The following is an 18,252-nucleotide window of genomic DNA, read 5'->3' as shown; positions in this document are numbered from 1 at the left end:
GTGGCTTTCGAATGCTTAGTATACCGCAAAAGGCAAACGATGAGTTGCGGGGAGGGAATTTGCATAGCGAGAAGGAAGACAGACGGTCCATGGTGTGGGTTAGGTGTTGAGGCCGATTTGCTATTTTATTAAATAAAGATTTGGGCGCGCAAAGGCAGTGGCATAGATAGTGTCTGTGTTATTTTTTTTTTGTTTTTGGATGAAAATGAGGTTTGCTGTGCCAGCGTTCGATTGATGATGGAGAACGAGATCAATACCTGTAGGAGCGGCAGTAGTAGCTGTAGTAGCAGTAGCAGTACTAGCAGCACTAGTAGCAACAGCAGCAGCAGTGGTGATAGTGATAAGTGCTCGGATGCTTCCAGTTCTAGTGAGAAGGATATTGAAAGTGAAAATGACAAGGATAACGAAGGCAGTCAAACGGTAACCAACAAAGTAAGATTGGGGTTAAAAGGGAGTACAGGGCCTGCAACCGATAACAGCAATGGGAGCAGTGGAACTGTGGATGACAAGGAGGTCAAAGTTGTAACACCGAAGCCCATTGAAGGCAACGTTGGGCCTCTGACGACGATGGTGAAATTTATAAATCCTTTTAAAAACAATTGGATCAATGCGGATCGTTTGAACGAGCTCAGAAAAAAAGTACACGACGCATCCAAACACCATCGGGTGTTTTTATTACGTGGCTCTTTTCACACCGTTAGACGGGCCTTGGTTGAACGAGGTTGGGTTGAAAAGTTGGATGGATTTCGTGCAAAGCCCCAAGCTACTACTTCATCTTCTGGTTTTATTTTGGAGGATTTAGTTCAACAACTACCAGAACGGAAACCCGGTGAATCTCGCAAAAATCATATTGCCAAATGTGAACGAAGCATCATGTCACGCTTTTTAGAGCACACGCCGATAGATCTTCTCTGGACAGCTCGTCGCGAAAAGGCTGATTGGATTGATTTGACTAAAAACTCAACACTAATCATTAATCGATTCAGTAAGGCACCGTTCACGACGAAAGAAGGTCTATGTTCGGCTCTCCATGACTTCCACTGGTTTTACGAGGAAGGGATGTCAGAAACATATTTCCCGCGTTGCTACAACGTGTGGAATCCAGAAGAACTGAATGAGTTTATCGACAACTTTCGTCTTACCGCTTCGATGGGACTTCTAAAGTGGTTAATCGAAACATACGCCAGGGAGGGAATAGAAGCGATTCTGTCCGACGAAGGGAAAGTTCCTGGAACGTGCATTAGTTTTGCGTTGTCACGCTGCAAAGAGTATTTGGATTATTGTTTGCACAATGATATCGACGTCGAAGAGGATGTAAAAATTTGGGACCACGATTGGGACGTTTTTCTGACGCACCATTTCATGTTAACGCATGAAAACGGCAAAGTTCTGCTGGTGAAGGAGAGCGACGATACGAATATGATCAACAATTGTGTGGCGGATGCAAGGTCGGTGCTTGAGCAAATTAAAAATCACTGGCCGCAGTACTCGCTGGATGGGTTTCTAAATATTTGGATTGTCAAACCTGGAAACAAGTGCCGGGGAAGGGGGATTCACCTTATGAACAACATCAAGCAAATTATTGCGATGGTCAACCCACCCATTGTTAGCAAAACGAGATATGTTATACAAAAATATATCGGTGAGTATTGTGATTATTGCTATTAATTAGACCTAAAAAAATACGAATGATTTTATTATAGACACGACGGCACGGTTGACGTAGGACTACATTAAACGGGCGTTTGCTATAAAATCTTGCATAAGAAAGCGTTTCTTACGACTTTTACCTATGTACAGTTAAGTTTTAGTTAAGTTAATTCTAAATCCCGAAATGAATTAAATAACAATAACTGTATATTACTTGTTTTGTGAACCAATATTTATCGATAGAGTCCTTATGTAATCTTACTTTCCTAAGTGAAAAGCAAAGAAGCAAAAAGTTTTGTGAACAGGTGGTATCGAATTAAAAAGTTATGTATTCCGAAGTGAAGAGAATTTTCCAATTTATAAACAGGTGGTAATGACATCCTTAAATTTGTAAACCAAGGGCAACTACCAAATCCATTTTGGATTACGGCATAGTATTTCCATTGCTGTTAACATTTTATTTCCTATTTCTTATACACATTTTCCCTTGTTGATTTGCATGTCTAGATAGCAATTTGAACCGGGTGTAAAAATATGCTTCAATGCCGCATTGTTTTACTGCTGAACATGCTTTACCGTTTACATGTCTAGACGGCTGGTATTCTGTAACCCACTTAAAAAAAGGTACGCTTTCCCACATGTACCAATACTACAGAGGTTAATGATTGCATTTTCCGTGTCACTATTCTATACACGATGGCACAGACATTGAATGGCATTGATTGAAAAGGCTATTATTTATTTTACTGAAACTATAACAGCATAACCCCTTTAGAATATATCGAGTCTAACAGAAAATTGAGTCTAACAGAAAGATTGCGCATCATAATCGAAATACTTATCTCCAGAATAATAAGTTAAGGTAGTAGAATTATATAGTACCAATTCTCTTCTTTCCTTTTCTTATCTTTTCATATTCTAATTAGTCGTGATTCACAGCTAAACACTAAAAATCCAAAAATGTTCAACATTTTTAATTTATCTAATACTATATTATCCTTTTACGATCTTTCCTCTGTAGAACGTCCTCTCATCATCCACAACACAAAGTTTGACATCCGACAGTGGTTCATGATAACCAGCGTGCAACCGTTAATTATCTGGTTCTACAAGGAGAGCTACCTTCGCTTCAGCTCGCAGCAGTACAATCTCATGAACTACCATGAATCGGTGCACTTGACCAACCATGCCATCCAGAAGAAGTACCACAATGCGGTCCGAGACGAACGGCTTCCGCACGAGAACATGTGGGACTGTCATACCTTTCAGGCATACCTGCGCCAGATCGGCAAGTACGAGATGTGGTCCGAGCGGATCTATCCGGGAATGCAAAAGGCAATCATTGGTTCGCTGCTGGCGTGTCAGGATAACATGGATCGGCGGCAGAACACGTTCGAGTTGTACGGAGCCGATTTCATGATTACCGAGGACTTCTATCCATGGTTGATCGAGATTAACTCAAGTCCGGACTTGGCGCCCAGCACAAGTGTTACAGCCAGGCTATGTCCGCAGTGTGTGGAGGATACGATACGAGGTTAGATATGAATACATTTAAAATAGGATTACAAGTTTTGTATGTTAATTGTGACTCCCGCCATTCTGGCTCAAAAATAAAAAAGTTTTGATACCTACACCTTTCGCTTCGACAGAACTATGTCAGTTACACATTAATGATGTTTATAAAACAAATATAAAAAATGTGAAGCTGCAAATAAATGCCGCAGATTGAAAATCTCTGAACTTATCATCGTCATACAAAGTAACTTGCAAAATTTTTAAACTTCAACTTAGTAAATTTGACTTTCGTCACATACGTTTTTCAGCCTATTTTGTGCCTACGCAGTTCTTCTGCTGATAATACATTTCCGAATCTCACGGCTTGTGTCATTATTCTCCGTTACCAGTGTACCAATGTAGACAAATTTGTCAACTATCTCAAACTCATCGGTTATCGCCGTCGATTGTTAAAGTACTGACCAACAGCAGGCATGAAAGACCATCACCCTGGTGAAGCCCTCTGCGCGAGTCGTATGAAATCGACCATCCACCCTAAATCCTAACCAGTGTTGCGAAACCCACTTTCGCATGGCACAATTTTCTATCACACACGCGTACTCGTTCTAACAAACACGCCAGCATAACCATCCTTTTCGCACCCTCGCTCTTGTTAATTCACGCACAGCGACAAGTTTTTGCTAGTGTGTATTTAGCTTAAAGCCTCGGTCATCGGTCTCGCTCGTCATTGCAGACCGAGAAGCTGATACCGATCACACACGAGAGCTCGCACTCCCACCCGCGTGTGGATTCGAGGGCGTAAGATAAAGAAGAAAAAAGTAATGCAAAATCTGTATCCCAGTGTTCCTCTAGCTGTTCGCCTCTTGAGCGATCTGTACGGAATGACACTATCAAGGCTGTGCTTTTGCGAGTATGTAGGTAGCAGAATGTCTGCACACAGCAATGGTGGCTGTTTGTTGTACGCTTGCGTCAGTGGCGTAAGTGTTGGCTTATATGCTTCTCATATTCGCTCGTTTGAGAGTAGGCATCTCGCTCGATTTGTAACATTTATCCGAACTGTGTTCGGGTACCATCTATCATGTATTGAATCAGTTTGAGTATTGTCGTCCATGATTTTCCATAGCTCATATGCATCCTTTTAGTAAATAATCAAATGGAATACTGTATTCACGGCCTCTTTCGAGGATTTGTCGCAGTGTAAATTTTCAATCCGTTGTCGACCGTTGACCGAAACTGGCTTGATAAATTCTCACAAATTTGTTGGCAATTGGTGATAGTCGGCGGAAAATGATTTGGGACAGCACTTTATAGGCGAAAAAGGTGATCGGATGTTAGGCATACAGACTTTAAGCATACGGACATTAGATATACAGAGAGACGTTAGGCATAATGAACGCTAGCATAATGGATGATTTGGATAATGGACAGTAGGTTTAATGGACGGTAGACATATGGACGATAGACATATGGACAATAGACATAAAGGACGTTAGGCATAACTTACATTACTTCGCTTTTCTATGAATACGCACTTGCGTCAATCATCGCTCCTTCACAATACAATGAGAACCGGGTTACATTTAACATTTAACATACATTTATTTCACATAATGGCATAAATATAAGGGACCATCTGGAAGAAAAACATTTGGTATGGACATGAAGGAAAACATCTAGATCCAGATTGCAACACCCACGACCACGGCCCGTAGTACAAATAGTAAAGTATAGATGATTGATGCTTTCATTCACTAGCCATTAGCAGCATTTTGTTTTTAATTCCAGCACATGCGTTATTTACATTACTACCAATATGTGAGACATGAAACGCCTGAAAAGCTTCTATCGTGCTGACATAGCTAGTATTTGAGTGACAACCACTTGCTTCTGGCGCTAATGTATATGAACGATTCAAAGATACATTTGCGCCAGCAGCTAGCTGTTATCACTGCAAAACTAATTATCTTCAATGAGCCCGGAATGTAGACAATAGCGACATCTAATCCCTGTGCAGGCTATTTCGGCCGGTCGGATTTAAAAAACACAGACTCCACTTTGGAAAATGGGTCCAATTAAGCCGCAGCGACTTCATCATTTCTCGCGACTGTAACTCAAATTCAGTAGCGTTTCATCAAGACCAAAATACACGCCGATATTAAGTAAATAATATTCTATCAAAATAAAAATCTTGTCTCGAATAAATACAGTTTCAACGTAATTCTTGAATATTGGTCACCCTACCGCTTAATGGGCTGGAAATACCCTCCCGTACCCTATGTATTTTCTTAGGTTTACTGACCAGTAGGAGATATCCCTTAGTTGAGTCCGAACGACCAGTAGCGAGTAAGGACAGTCATTCACATTTCGATCATTTGTGATTCCATTAGATCTACAATGCCATTTGTAATTTCATCCAATTGTGTTTCGGCTTTTCGCAGATAATACGACTCTATATGCAATACCTTTTTAAACTGCGTCGGTTGGACCTTTTGTGAGCTATAACGGAATATTGCCTGTTTTCTATTATGCCTATAGTTTGCTTCAGCTAGTATTGAGCAATTCCAGCTCAAAACGCTGAAAAAAGGCTATTTTTGACTCGACTATTTTTGATTGAAATGAAATTTTCCTGATGTGTTGGGTACCACGCAAGAACTCATTTTCCACTAAACTTGATTTTTTCGTCAAGAGTATCTTTTCAAAAGGGTGTATTTAGAAATAAGATTACTTTTTTTTAAACATCATATCTTGAAAACTACTTAGTTGTTTTCAGTAATTAGGTGTAGGAAATTAGGTGCATTTTTAGAAACAAATTACACTGAAAGAAAAAACTTTTCAAAACCATGATAAAAATCATAAAATGTCAATTATCTTAAAACCATCCCCTCCGATTTGCATAATTTTTTTTAGGATAGCTTAAATTATCCCCTAATATCTGATATAGATATGATACTAGCTTTTGGTCACGGGTTTCGTGCGAAAATATTTACATTTCGTTTAAAGTCGATGTTTCGAAGGGTATCTCTTCATCCTCAGGACAGTTATTGATTTATAAAATTTTTACATAGTTATACAAGTCTAACATTTATCATTTAACTACTCACAACGTTGGCAAATATTTTCTTTGTCAAGTAATTTGTGTCATTTGCGTATATAAAGTTGTCGGTTTCTCTACACTGAAAAAGCAGCACATTTATAAGGTTGATTTTTGATAACTATTGATTCTAAAAAGAACTTACTCAGATTTTACCCAGGCACATCGGACACAGATTGAAGAATGAAACTTTTCAAATGGCCGTATGAGATGGTGAAATTTCAAGAAAAGATTGCATGGAACGCTTGCCATTGTTTAAGTGAATGTTTAAAAGAGAAGAGCGAAATATTCAGATTCAATTCTTCATTGAATGCAATGGTGGCTTTGAAAATACGTGGACGGGGGTTCATAAGTATAATGCCTGCAACCATTAAGACATAGAAGATTTCTTTTAAAAATCACTTGTGTGCATCATAAAGGTTGGAATAGTAATGAATGATCAGCCCACAGATTATTGTATTGAATATAATTATGCGTACCTTGACATGTTTTAATAATATTACTTTAACCCTCTAACGGGTAAGACCGTCTAGAGACGGCCTTCGCTTTTGGAGCTCCAGAGCCGCATACGAAATTTGTTTTAATTGGCAATATGCAAAATGTGTTCAGAACAGATTTCTTGACATTTTGATACTAATATTATAACATTCTGACCATGCATTCAAAAGTTATCATTTTTCAAAAGCAAAAATTCCGAAAATAATTAATGCGCGAATATTCCCTTTTTTACTTTTGAAGGAAAAGGACATCTCGAACAAAATGATTGACCTAAACAATTTTTCTATGAGTAAATCTCATGCATTATTTTAATTTTGTAATATATCTGAATTGAAAAAATATCTGGGCAGAGTGTTAGACATGAAAAAAGAAAAGGAGAAATTGGACTTTTCCTTACCTGGCGCTCCTCCAGATAATTCCCAGCTAGCATTTTCATACGTATAAAAAAGGTAAAAATCAGCATTACGTACAGATATACATGTTAAATAAATCGTATTTCATGCGCAAAATTGGCATATCCGTGCTATTTTGGAGGCGATATACGTGATTACGAATAATTTTGAGCGTTACGACTTTATAAGTATTTATATACGATAATATCCGATTAAGCGCGAGTCGCTCCGTACTACTCTACGATTTTGTGCTGAAAATCGTATGTATGTCAGTCGTTATCATTATATACGACAGAAAATCGACTTGATCCCACTTTATCCAGCTTTAGTTACGATTTCGAGTTTGTTAGGAGATATTTACGATAGTTTTCGTACATTGATATACGAGTTGGTGCCAGCTGGGTTATTTTTGCATGAAAATCAGAACGTAAGGTTTTTTTGTGTGTGCTTTCATGATAAAATAGTCATTAGCTATCATTAGCTAGATCGCATCGTTTTTACGGTGTTGCCCGTTAGAGGGTTAACTCGCTTGTGGCTTTTAAAAAGCCCATTGGTTACAAATAACATTAAAGCCAAAACATGTTCCTTGGAAATATGACGTGCCATTCGAATATCCTTCTCTTTTGACATGAATGACAACAGGCACGTAAGTTAGCGGCGTCGATTCACTGTCTTTTGTTCCGAGAAGGTTTTACATACTTTACTTTCACAGCTTATCGCATGTTACATAGCAGAAAATATGGCACATACGCAAAAATTTCTGTTTTATTTGTATTAAAGTCCTTATCCTCCTACCACAGGGGTGAGGGGTCTCCAGCCATCATAAAATAAATTCATGCCTCCATAAACCACCACATGCCAAATTCGATTCCATTTGCTTAATTAGTTCTTGAGTTATGAGGAAATTTGTATATTATTTGTATGGGAGCCCCCCCTTCTAAAGAGGGGAGAGGTCTCAATTCACCATAGAAAAAATCTTGGCTTCTGACACCCCCACATGCCAAATTTGGTTCCATTTGCTTAATTAGTTCTAGATTTATGAGGAAATTTGTATTTCATTTGTATGGGAGCCCCCCCTCTTAGAAGGGGAAGGAGTCTCAGTACATCATCGAAAAAAATCCTACCTTCTATAACCCCTACATGCCAAATTTGGTTCCATTTGCTTGATTAGTTCTCGAGTGTTGTGGAAATTTGTGTTTCATTTGTATAGGAGCCCCCTCTTACGCCGTCCATAAAATTGCTCTCTCGCTCCCTCCATGAAATTGCTGGTCATTTTATCTTTCCATCGACATATAAATTGTTCAGTATCGTTCAGTAGTTTAGTAATTATTAGCATTTGAAATCTTTCATTCCAACATTACACTTCTATTTTCGTTTTCACAAAGTGCTACCCAGTCCCAAACAAAGACGTAGTCCTACGTTAAAAAGAAAGAGAGAAGACGCGAAGCGAATCTCTCATTGTCACGTAGGTCTATTTGAAAAATTACCCGAGATATGTCAATTATCTCAAGAGCTTCCCCTCCGATCTGCTTAACTTTTTTAAAGATAGGGTAGATGCTCCAGTAGTTGTGGTAGCACCAGTAGTGGTGGAAACTTGAAATATATCATAATTTTGGCGGATTTCGAGATCATTTCAATTTACTATTGTTAAATATATATTTGTTAACAGTTTTATCTAAGATACACAGTTAAAATTCAAGATGTTGGTACAAAAATTGCAAATTCCTTATCAGCGGACCAATCAAGTGGAATTGCTTAAGAAATTCGTAACAATCCATAGCATTTTAACAAGCCTACGCTGTTATCCACCTGCTCGCATGCTCACTGCAAGCGTTGCTAAGGCGGTAAACAACATTCCACTATTATAGGCATATTTTCCACTATTATAGGAACATTACCACTACTTTGGGAGCACATACTAATGTCAGGAAAAGCAATATTTTAGATATATCAACCAGCATAATCGTATAATTTTGGTAGGTATTTAAAGCCAACATTATGGTGCATCATATTATCATGTAGTTCAATTGGAAACTGATAAATTGAGCGTTCGAATTGTCTTTACACACTATCCACCGACATAATCCTTCCATTACTGGGGCATCTACCCTAGCTTAAATTATGCCCTAAAATCTGGTAAAGAGCTATTGATGGACACTCCTTCGGATTTTTTTTTGCGTCGCCATGAGCTGCTGGGTCTGCCTCTTCTACGCTGTCCTTGTGGTTTCCAGTCGAGTGCTTCTCTGCAAACCTCGTTCGCCCTTTTCATCAAGGTGTGTCCGATCCACTTCCACCTACGTTCACGAATTTCTGTGGCTATCGGCCGTTGATAACACCGACGATGGAGTTCCTCATTGGATATCCAGTTGTCAGGCCACCAGGCACGAATTATATATATCAGAGGCACCGGTTAATAAATACCTGCAGTTTTTGGTTTGGTTTGTTTCGCAGACCTGCAAAGGTTTCCCTGGCCTTCCTGATCCGTGTGGCTATATCAGTCTTGCTACCACCATCGGGCGTTGTCTGGCTATCAAGATATTGAAAGGCGTCTACTTGCTGAACTTGTTGTTCCGCTACTGTGAAGTTGGTAAAATTGTCAGTGTTCACTACCATAGACTTAGTTATTATTTACTTATTTACTGTGAGACCTGCTGCCTGGAAGCTCTCGTAGAGGTCATCTAACTTGCTCTGCATATCGTTTCGGCGTTGTGCGAGCAAGACAATGTCGTCGGCTAGGTCGAGGTCATTTAGCTGTTCCATCGTTAGAGGATTCCAAGGCAATCCTCAATTTGGTCTACTGTCAATTGCTCCAACTAATATCTCATCCATAACGATGAGAAACAGGAGCGGTGATAAAATGCAACCCTGTCTCGCGCCAGCAGTAACCCTTATGGGGTCGGACAAGACGCCGTCGTGCAGAACCTTGCACGAGAACGCCTCGTACTGAGCCTCGATGAGATGGACTAGCTTATCTGGAAGTCCTCTACGCCTAAGTGCGCCCCAGATGTTTTCGTGGTTGAGTCGGTCGAACGCCTTTTCGAAGTCAACGAACACCAGCAGAAGAGAGTCCTGGAATTCGTTGATCTACTCCAATATAATGCTGAGCGTTGTGATATGATATACACATGATCGGCCAGCACGGAATCCAGCTTGCTGCCGCGGGAGAGTAGCGTCGATCTTCTGAATCTGGCTGAGGATTACCTTACAGAGTACTTTGAGAGTAATACAGAGCAACGTGATGCCACACCAGTTACCGCATTCAGTTAGGTCTCCTTTCTCACACTGAAGCAAGGATCATGGTAATTGTTACCATATTAAAGGGTAAAATTAAGTGAAGAGAATTTTCGCAGAAAAGATTTCTGTTTAGCTTAAGCAGTGTTCTGGTCAAAATTACTATGCGTTACTTTCGGCGTTATCCAGATACATAACAAAAATAACAGAATCGTAGTCAAAATTATTAGATTTTACCATGAAAGGTGGTAAAATTATCTGAGAACATGTTACTTGTACAAGAATCATGATAAATTTGAATAGCCTTTTCATGGTACTTACAAAAAGCAAGCGTTTTCTGCAAAATGGTCCGAGATACCATGGCCCTTGTTTCAGTGTAGGGTCTTTGACCAATGTGTCCTGCATCCAGTCCACCGGAAAAGCTGCGGTTTCGCATATATTGCTGAAAAGCTGATGCATCATCTGGGTTGACAAAAATGGGTCAGCTTTGAGCATTTCGGCTGAAATCCCTGGCGCTCTATTGGATTTCATACTCTTGATGGCTGCTACAATTTCCTCCAGCGATGGCGCCTCCGAGTTGACGCGATTAATTCGACGAACTGTAGGCGTCATATGCTGCTAGTTTTGTTGGTCTCTGACATTTGAAACTCGAAAGAGTTGTTCAAAATGTTTAGTCAATCGCTTAAGCTGTTCTGTACGGTCAGTCAGTAGCTGACTAGCTTTGTCCTTTAGCATCTTTGTATTCATCCTGGCACCGCTAAGGCGGCGAGAAATATCGTATCGTTTTTTTGTAAAACTTAAACAAAATCAAACTCTACGCATAATTTTGAATAAAAATATTCTCATATAAACTTTTTTCTTAAACCTAGCCGTTCTCAAGTTATTGCATCCTGAGGTAAATTTTAAATTTCCCTGTGGGGAGAGTAGTCAAGGAGGAGGAGTCGAATTCTTCTCTCGGTACTATGGGCAGCACCGAATTTTCTGGCCAAATAACGGTCGCCACGCCACGCAGTTTCCGGTCGAGAATTCCACTTCGATGATTAGTTTGAGGCTTCCGAATCGTCGTCAATGTTTCCTTATATCGTTTCATAACGCGCCATACGGTATTTCTGGCCAATTTCAGCTGTTTAGCTAGCCTAGATGCAGACCACAATGGATTTTCCAAATAACTGTGCACAATTTTTTCCCTTCTTTCGACTTCCGTGTTGTTTGTTTACAAAATACTATCGTTTTGCGGAATGTAAAAAATATATAAGTGAAGCTAACAAAATTTCCGACACGTGGGCGTTAAGAACTTCCAAATCCGTCCCCCAAGAACGCCACAATATGACCAAAAGGTTGTTCCAATTCTAAATGAAGCAAATTTTACCATACTGTATGCCTTCCGCAAATTATACCTATTATCCATTACGATTATCATCCATTATGCCTTTCATCCATTATGCCTGTCGTCCATCATGCCTATCGTGCATTATACCTGTCGTCCATTATGCATAATGGCCATTATGTATGTATTTATGCTCAACACCTATCATGTCTGTTATGTCCGTATGACTATCGTCCATATGCCGAATAGGGTACACTCGTTATAAGAATTTTTCAGGTTTTACAAAGTCATACAAATAGTGAAAATACACAACTATGCTAAATATTGTATACCTCTATGTTTACTCGTTTATGAACTGTAGAGCTTTGAATATACAAAACACCCTAATTTTGAGCCCAAATTACTCGGGCAAATGTGCCCCAACCAGGGACCACACGTTAGCTTCATATTGGATTTAAAATTAACACTTAAAACTCGACTTGACATTAGATTTAAATTTGAATTTGTGTTTGAATGTGCTAGAATTTTATTTAAACTGAAAATTGGAATTTAAATTAGATTTAAAGCTGAACCTTGAAATTGCAATTAATTGTCAAGTCTAATTGCATTAAAAATCGAAATTGAAACTGCTCTTTTTTTCAAATTTTCAAGAAGTCAAGAAGATTAAAATATTGTGTAAGGGTAAACGGGGTAACAACGCCCGCCGGGGTAATACCGCCCACCATGTTTTTACAGGGCCTTGCTCAAATTGGTGTTAAATGTTGATGACAGTCATATTACTGAATGCGTTCGCAATATTTTACAATACCTTGTACAGCAATATCGTATAAACTATCGGAGAAATAAATAAAAACAGATTTTTCGTTATAATTGTTTCGTTTTTTATAACTTTGTTCCCGCAGAACCTAGGGTCTATTTTATTCAAAACGTTAAAACTTTTAGTAAATCCAACCCATATCGCATCTCTGATCCTGTCTTCATCCGACAGTACCTAAATTAGGTAACTGTTCATGCAGTTTTGTTGAAATAAATAGTGAAATGTGTAACTCGGTCATTTGGGGGTAAAACCGCCCACAACGAACGGCGCAAGACCGTTGTACAGAATGCTAGTGCGCTAAGGAGATTTTTAAAATAATTGCATAGTTTGGACCAAAGAATCTCAGATTTACATAAAGCAATATAAATGTGCTTAGTTTGTAGCTGGTAGACTGTTTGGAAAAATCTAAATCGCCAATTTTCCCGCGGGCTCTATGGACATTTTCTTGTTTTCTCAGTTATAGCTTTTTTCAATAATTCCTCCCTCTTGGAACAAATATCATGGAATAAACATATTTTTTATGAAAATATAGCAAATTATCTTAGCAATGGAAAAATAATATGCATCTGCTTTATCAATCAGAACAATTTGAAATGTCAAAAAATGACCCACCCGATAAATTGTAGGAACTTTAATACCCATATTGTTATATTTTATCTTAGATCCTCTCTAGTCCTTAAAGATTGACTCCAGGATGCCTAACCCGATCCATCTTGTTGTCTAAAGAAACTATACGGTATCAATTTCAAGACTGTTGGTACCTATATTACTGATATTCTTCCAATACGAGTGGTTGCCGGACACTCTTTCGAATTTGCGAATCTAGGGGAACTATGTATTGTTTGATAGCAAACTGGTTCAATTTGTTTAAATTAGATAAATTCACGAATCCAATGCCACCAGTTTCATTCAAATCGGTTGAATATTGTTAAAGTTATACGCTATGGCGGTTTTACCCCGTTAGTGGGCATGTTTCACCCCGCATGGAAAAAATACTCTATTTTTTGGAAGTGTTTCCAAATCGCAATAAAAAATAGAAAATCATTACAAATATTTATGTTTTTATTTTTTACATGTAGGTAATAGATCAATTGTTCATTTAAAGCAGATAGATTAGAAATTGAGCTACAACTTTTTTTTATACAGGTGGTTTTGCTTAGGCGGGCGGTCTTGCCCCGTCTACCCTTACCGTTTTCTTTTTATCCAAGGGGATCCGCGGATCGAGCCAAGCAGCCAACTGTTGATGGAGCTTAAAATACTTCGCACGATTAAAAAGGGGGTTGTAGAGTCTCCCTTTTGTCCAGCCCGACGTGATTCGAAGGTTCATCACTACCGACGATCCACAGGGCCTGGGCGGACGAGTGGGTTCGAATCAGGTTATAATTGGCTCCAATTATAGCTTGGTTCGATCCGCGGATCCCCCGGCTTGGATAAAAACTTGGATAAAGATTATTAAAAGAACTAGATATGTCCGTCTTTGACCTGCTCATACACGAGTATAAAGTATGCCCTCAGCACTATCTACAGGCGGCTGGATTTACTAAACTATCATGGCCTTTGTAACGCCTTCTCATTTTACACAAGTGTTAGTGACAGTTGGTATAATTAAACGTGTGCCTATGAGAATGCTTTACAAACACGATAACAGGTTAGTAAACCTTCTTGCCATCAGGAGCCACTTTACTGACGATTGAATTTGCGAAGGGGACGTATCTATATTCTTTAATATGTAATCTATACCTATAAAAATGGATTTCTGTCTGTTTGTCTGTATGTTCCTTATAGAATCGGAAACTACTGAGCCGATCGGCATGAAAATTTGAATGTAGTGGTTTTTGATGCCGGGGAAGGTTTGATGGTTTGAGACTCCTCCCCCACTAAGAGGGGGGGGGGGGGGCTCCCATACAAATGAAATACAAATTACTGCATAAGTCGAGAACTAATCAAGCAAATGGAACAAAATTGGGCATGTGGGTGCTTTTGGAGAAGAATTTTTTCTATGGTGAATGAAGACCCCTTCCCTCTTTAGAACGGAAATTATGACCCCACTTCTTTTAAGAGGGGTGGCTTCCATACAAATGAAATACAAATTTCCTCATAGCTCGAGCACTAATCAAGTAAATGGAACCAAATTTGCCATGTGGGGGTTTTTGGGGGCAAGATTTTTTTCTATGATGAATTAGGACCCCTCTTCTCTTTAACAGGAGGGTTTCCATACAAATGAAATACAAATTTCCTCATATCTCGAGAACTAATCAAGCAAATGGAGCAAATGGGTGAATGGAGACCCCTTCCCTCTTTAGAAGGGGAATTATGACCCCACTTCTTTTAAGAGGGGTGGCTTCCATATAAATGAAATACAAATTTCCACATAACTCGAGAACTAATCAAGTAAATGGAACCAAATTTGCCATGTAAGGGTTTTTGGGGGCAAGAATTTTTTCTATGACGATTTAGGACCCCTTCCCACTTTAGAAGGGGGGGGGGGGCTCCTATACAAATGAAATATAAATTTCCTCATAACTCGAGAACTAATCAATCAAATGGAACCAAATTTGGCATTTGGGGGTTTTTGGGGGCAAGATTTTTTCTATGATGAATTAGGACCCCTTCTCTCTTTAAGACCCCTCACCCCTGTGGTAGTGGGTTGTTTATTTGTTTTCCTAGGCCTCTATTACTTTGCCTTAGTTAGGTCCGAGCGAGCGACAGCGAGTAAGGAGAGGATCACCCCTGTGAAATGGTACTTTCCACGAAATGTTTTCCGTGAAATGGTACATTCCGCGTAAGGTTTTTCGCGAAATGGTTTTCGGCGATATGTTATACAATCATGACGAATATTTAAGTGCTATCCGTTTGATTTTACCTGGCTAAGCAACGAGCGGGGTTGTTTGCTACTTTACTGTGAGGAAAAATTCCAAATTTGTATATTAAACTACCCTTGCTTTCATAGTTACGTAACTGCTCAAATGAACCATCTTAGGTTGAGCTCCTTAGAAACTTGCACAACTCGAGATTGTGACAAAGGTCATCCGAGATTCACGATTTATGTACAACACAGTTTAATTTGTGGCAATACGAAGTTTGTCGGGTCAGCTAGTCTAAGATTAAAAGAAGCGGTACACATCTTCTTAAGCGTTGCGGCAATCACCCTCTTTTACTTAATTTTCCGCCCTTTCCACTTAACGGCTGGTCCCGTTCTTTTGGACCCTATCAACAACTTTATTTCATATTTATTTTGAAACGATGATTCTACAATTGATGAAGGGACGGTAAGGGAAAGTAATGAAGAAGGATTTTTTCGGAAATGAAGGGGAAGGGTGGAAAGGAAGGGGGGGGGGGGGGGGGGGGTAATAGGTAGCTATGGTTAACAAGTTGTCGTTGTGACTCCTATCTTTTGTCCAATACTGGAAGGTGCATGGGTCGAACCAAGCTGTAATCAGAGATTATAACCGGATTTGAACCCACAACACCTGCCAGGGCGTGTCGCTCACTGGTACCCGTGTACCTTTGAACCACAGAGGCGCTGAACAAAAGAAGTCTGCACAACCCCCCTTTATTAACCATAGCGCGACATGGGTTGCTCTATTTTTAGACACACAATGTGCCTCTTCCTACACCTACTGTAGAAACCACCGACCGAGAAGTTTTAGTCTATTACCCCCCCCCCCCCTTCCTTTCCACCCTTCCCCTTCATTCCCGAAAAAATCCTTCTTCATTACTTTCCCTTACCGTCCCTTCATCAATTGTAGAATCATCATTTCAAAATAAATATTAATATATGCCTGACCGCATTTCAAGGTCATGACTAAAGTCACGAGTTTGGTCAACTTTATTTCATTACTTTCTTCTATCGTCACCTACGTTAATTGTAAAAAACTACCGCTATAAAAATTTAATTATATGCCTGACCTCATTGAAGGCTAAGATTAAAACATTGATTGATCTAGCAATTGAAGTTGATATCGGACATTAACTTGGATACGAAATTAAACTTCAAATTGGAATTGAAGTTTAACTTCAAATTGAATTTGAAAGTGGGCTTAAAGTTGGACATTAAATTGGACTTGAGATCGGAAGGTGCAATTAATATTAAGTCGGATTTGAAATTCGTTAAAAAATGGATCATTAAATTGGAATTGCAATTGATCTTGAAAAAGGAAAGCCTTATACTTAAACATCATTAAAAACTTGACAATTGGGTGGAATGGTTCTACTGGTACCGACGGTTCTAGTAGCACCAACCAGCCGAGATTCGAACATACGATGACTGGCTTGTTAGACCAGCTTTGTACCTCGAAGCTAACTGAGAAAGTTATTTGAAATTGAAATTGGACCAAAGTTAGGTTTGAAATTAGATTTGAAATTGAATTCGAAATCGAAATTAAATTTAAAATGGGATACTGAACTGAATTTAAAATTGGACCTCAACTGGACTTGAAATTGAGCTTTAAAATGCATTTAAATTATATTTGAAACTGGACTTCAAATTGGAGTTGGCACTCCAATAAATTTGAATTAAATTAGTTCCGAATTTGGATTTAAAATAAAATATTAAATCCCAGATTGTCCCAGTCTGACACGCCAGTGATTGTATTGATATTAGCGCAAGACAATTCAATGTTTTCTCATATTGTTTCAACTTTCAAACAATTTTTGTAGTTAAAAAATTTTACAAGTTCAAAAAAGTCAACTATTCAACCTTGCATGACCCAGAAATTAATTTTCAACACATGAATTTTGAAGCTAAATCCGGCTTTTTTTTATTTTTACTTACAGTTGTTATCGATCGTCGCCACGATTCGAATGCAAACACTGGATCCTTCGAAATGATCTACAAACAGATAATTCCGAAGACTCCCGCCTACATGGGGTTAAATCTTCAACTTCGAGGCCATCGTATAATTCCTAAGAGTGCAGCGAAAAAAGAACGCCTGCGTATGTTGCCAGTAAAACCTGTACATAGTGTTCTACATGTGTCACGAATTAGTACAGCTTCCGCTCCGAAAGCAACCACGGGCCCTGTGATAATGGATCTCATCGACTGTCTACAGTTTGATAACAAGGTGCAGCATGAAGAAGATGACATGCACGGTCGGACATCTCTATTTAGAAAATCTGGGTTTTCCCCAAGGCCTAATCTACGGTATGATTTTGCTAAGAAAAAATCCTATATTATCGCCAAATCGAGTGATTTTTTCCGGAAGAATCGTGGCTCAAAATATATAACAGAAACTGAAACTTACATCGACAATATTGAAGATTGGGAACGAGCCACAAACAGCTTCTTTCACACAAACTATGCCAACACACTCAGTGTGTTGAATCGCAATAATCCTTCTCACACCGGCGAAGAAAATCAAATATCACCAAACTCCAGCTGTAATAATCTAAAATACTGTATACCGAACACTGCCCATTCCTCAATCGCCAATGAAAACATTGATGAATACCAAACAAACAATACGAATACTGCCAATAGTGATAACGGAAACACCGCCAATAGTGATATCCCTACCGGTTACAGTAGATATAATAGGTTGATTCCCAACAGTAAAAAAGTGGCGCTCACTTCGACGCTCAATAACTTTTACACCCTTGGGCTAAGCCTACGGAAGCATGCGGCGCCGAGTAGGAGTCCCAGATCATCCCGAACGAATGCCGACTATGCACAATCAGCCGAAAATTTAGTGGATTTAGGGAAATATTGTTAACAATGTAATGAAGAATATAT

At 39.1% G+C, this 18,252-nt stretch overlaps 1 protein-coding gene across 1 annotated transcript; it reads left to right on the top strand.

Moving 5' to 3' along the window:
• Nucleotides 1–237: 237 nt before the first annotated feature.
• LOC128740301 (tubulin glycylase 3A) lies at nucleotides 238–18,232 on the top strand. Its single transcript, XM_053835841.1, has 3 exons — nucleotides 238–1,642; nucleotides 2,672–3,184; nucleotides 17,298–18,232. The coding sequence occupies exons 1-3, from the start codon at nucleotides 238–240 to the stop codon at nucleotides 18,230–18,232; spliced, it is 2,853 nt and encodes a 950-aa protein (XP_053691816.1).
• The last annotated feature ends 20 nt before the right edge of the window (nucleotides 18,233–18,252 follow it).

Source organism: Sabethes cyaneus, chromosome 3 (genome assembly GCF_943734655.1).
Source record: "Sabethes cyaneus chromosome 3, idSabCyanKW18_F2, whole genome shotgun sequence".
Lineage (NCBI taxonomy): Eukaryota > Metazoa > Arthropoda > Insecta > Diptera > Culicidae > Sabethes > Sabethes cyaneus.
Note: the sequence above shows the minus strand (reverse complement) of the source record. Positions and strands in the feature narration are given on the sequence as shown.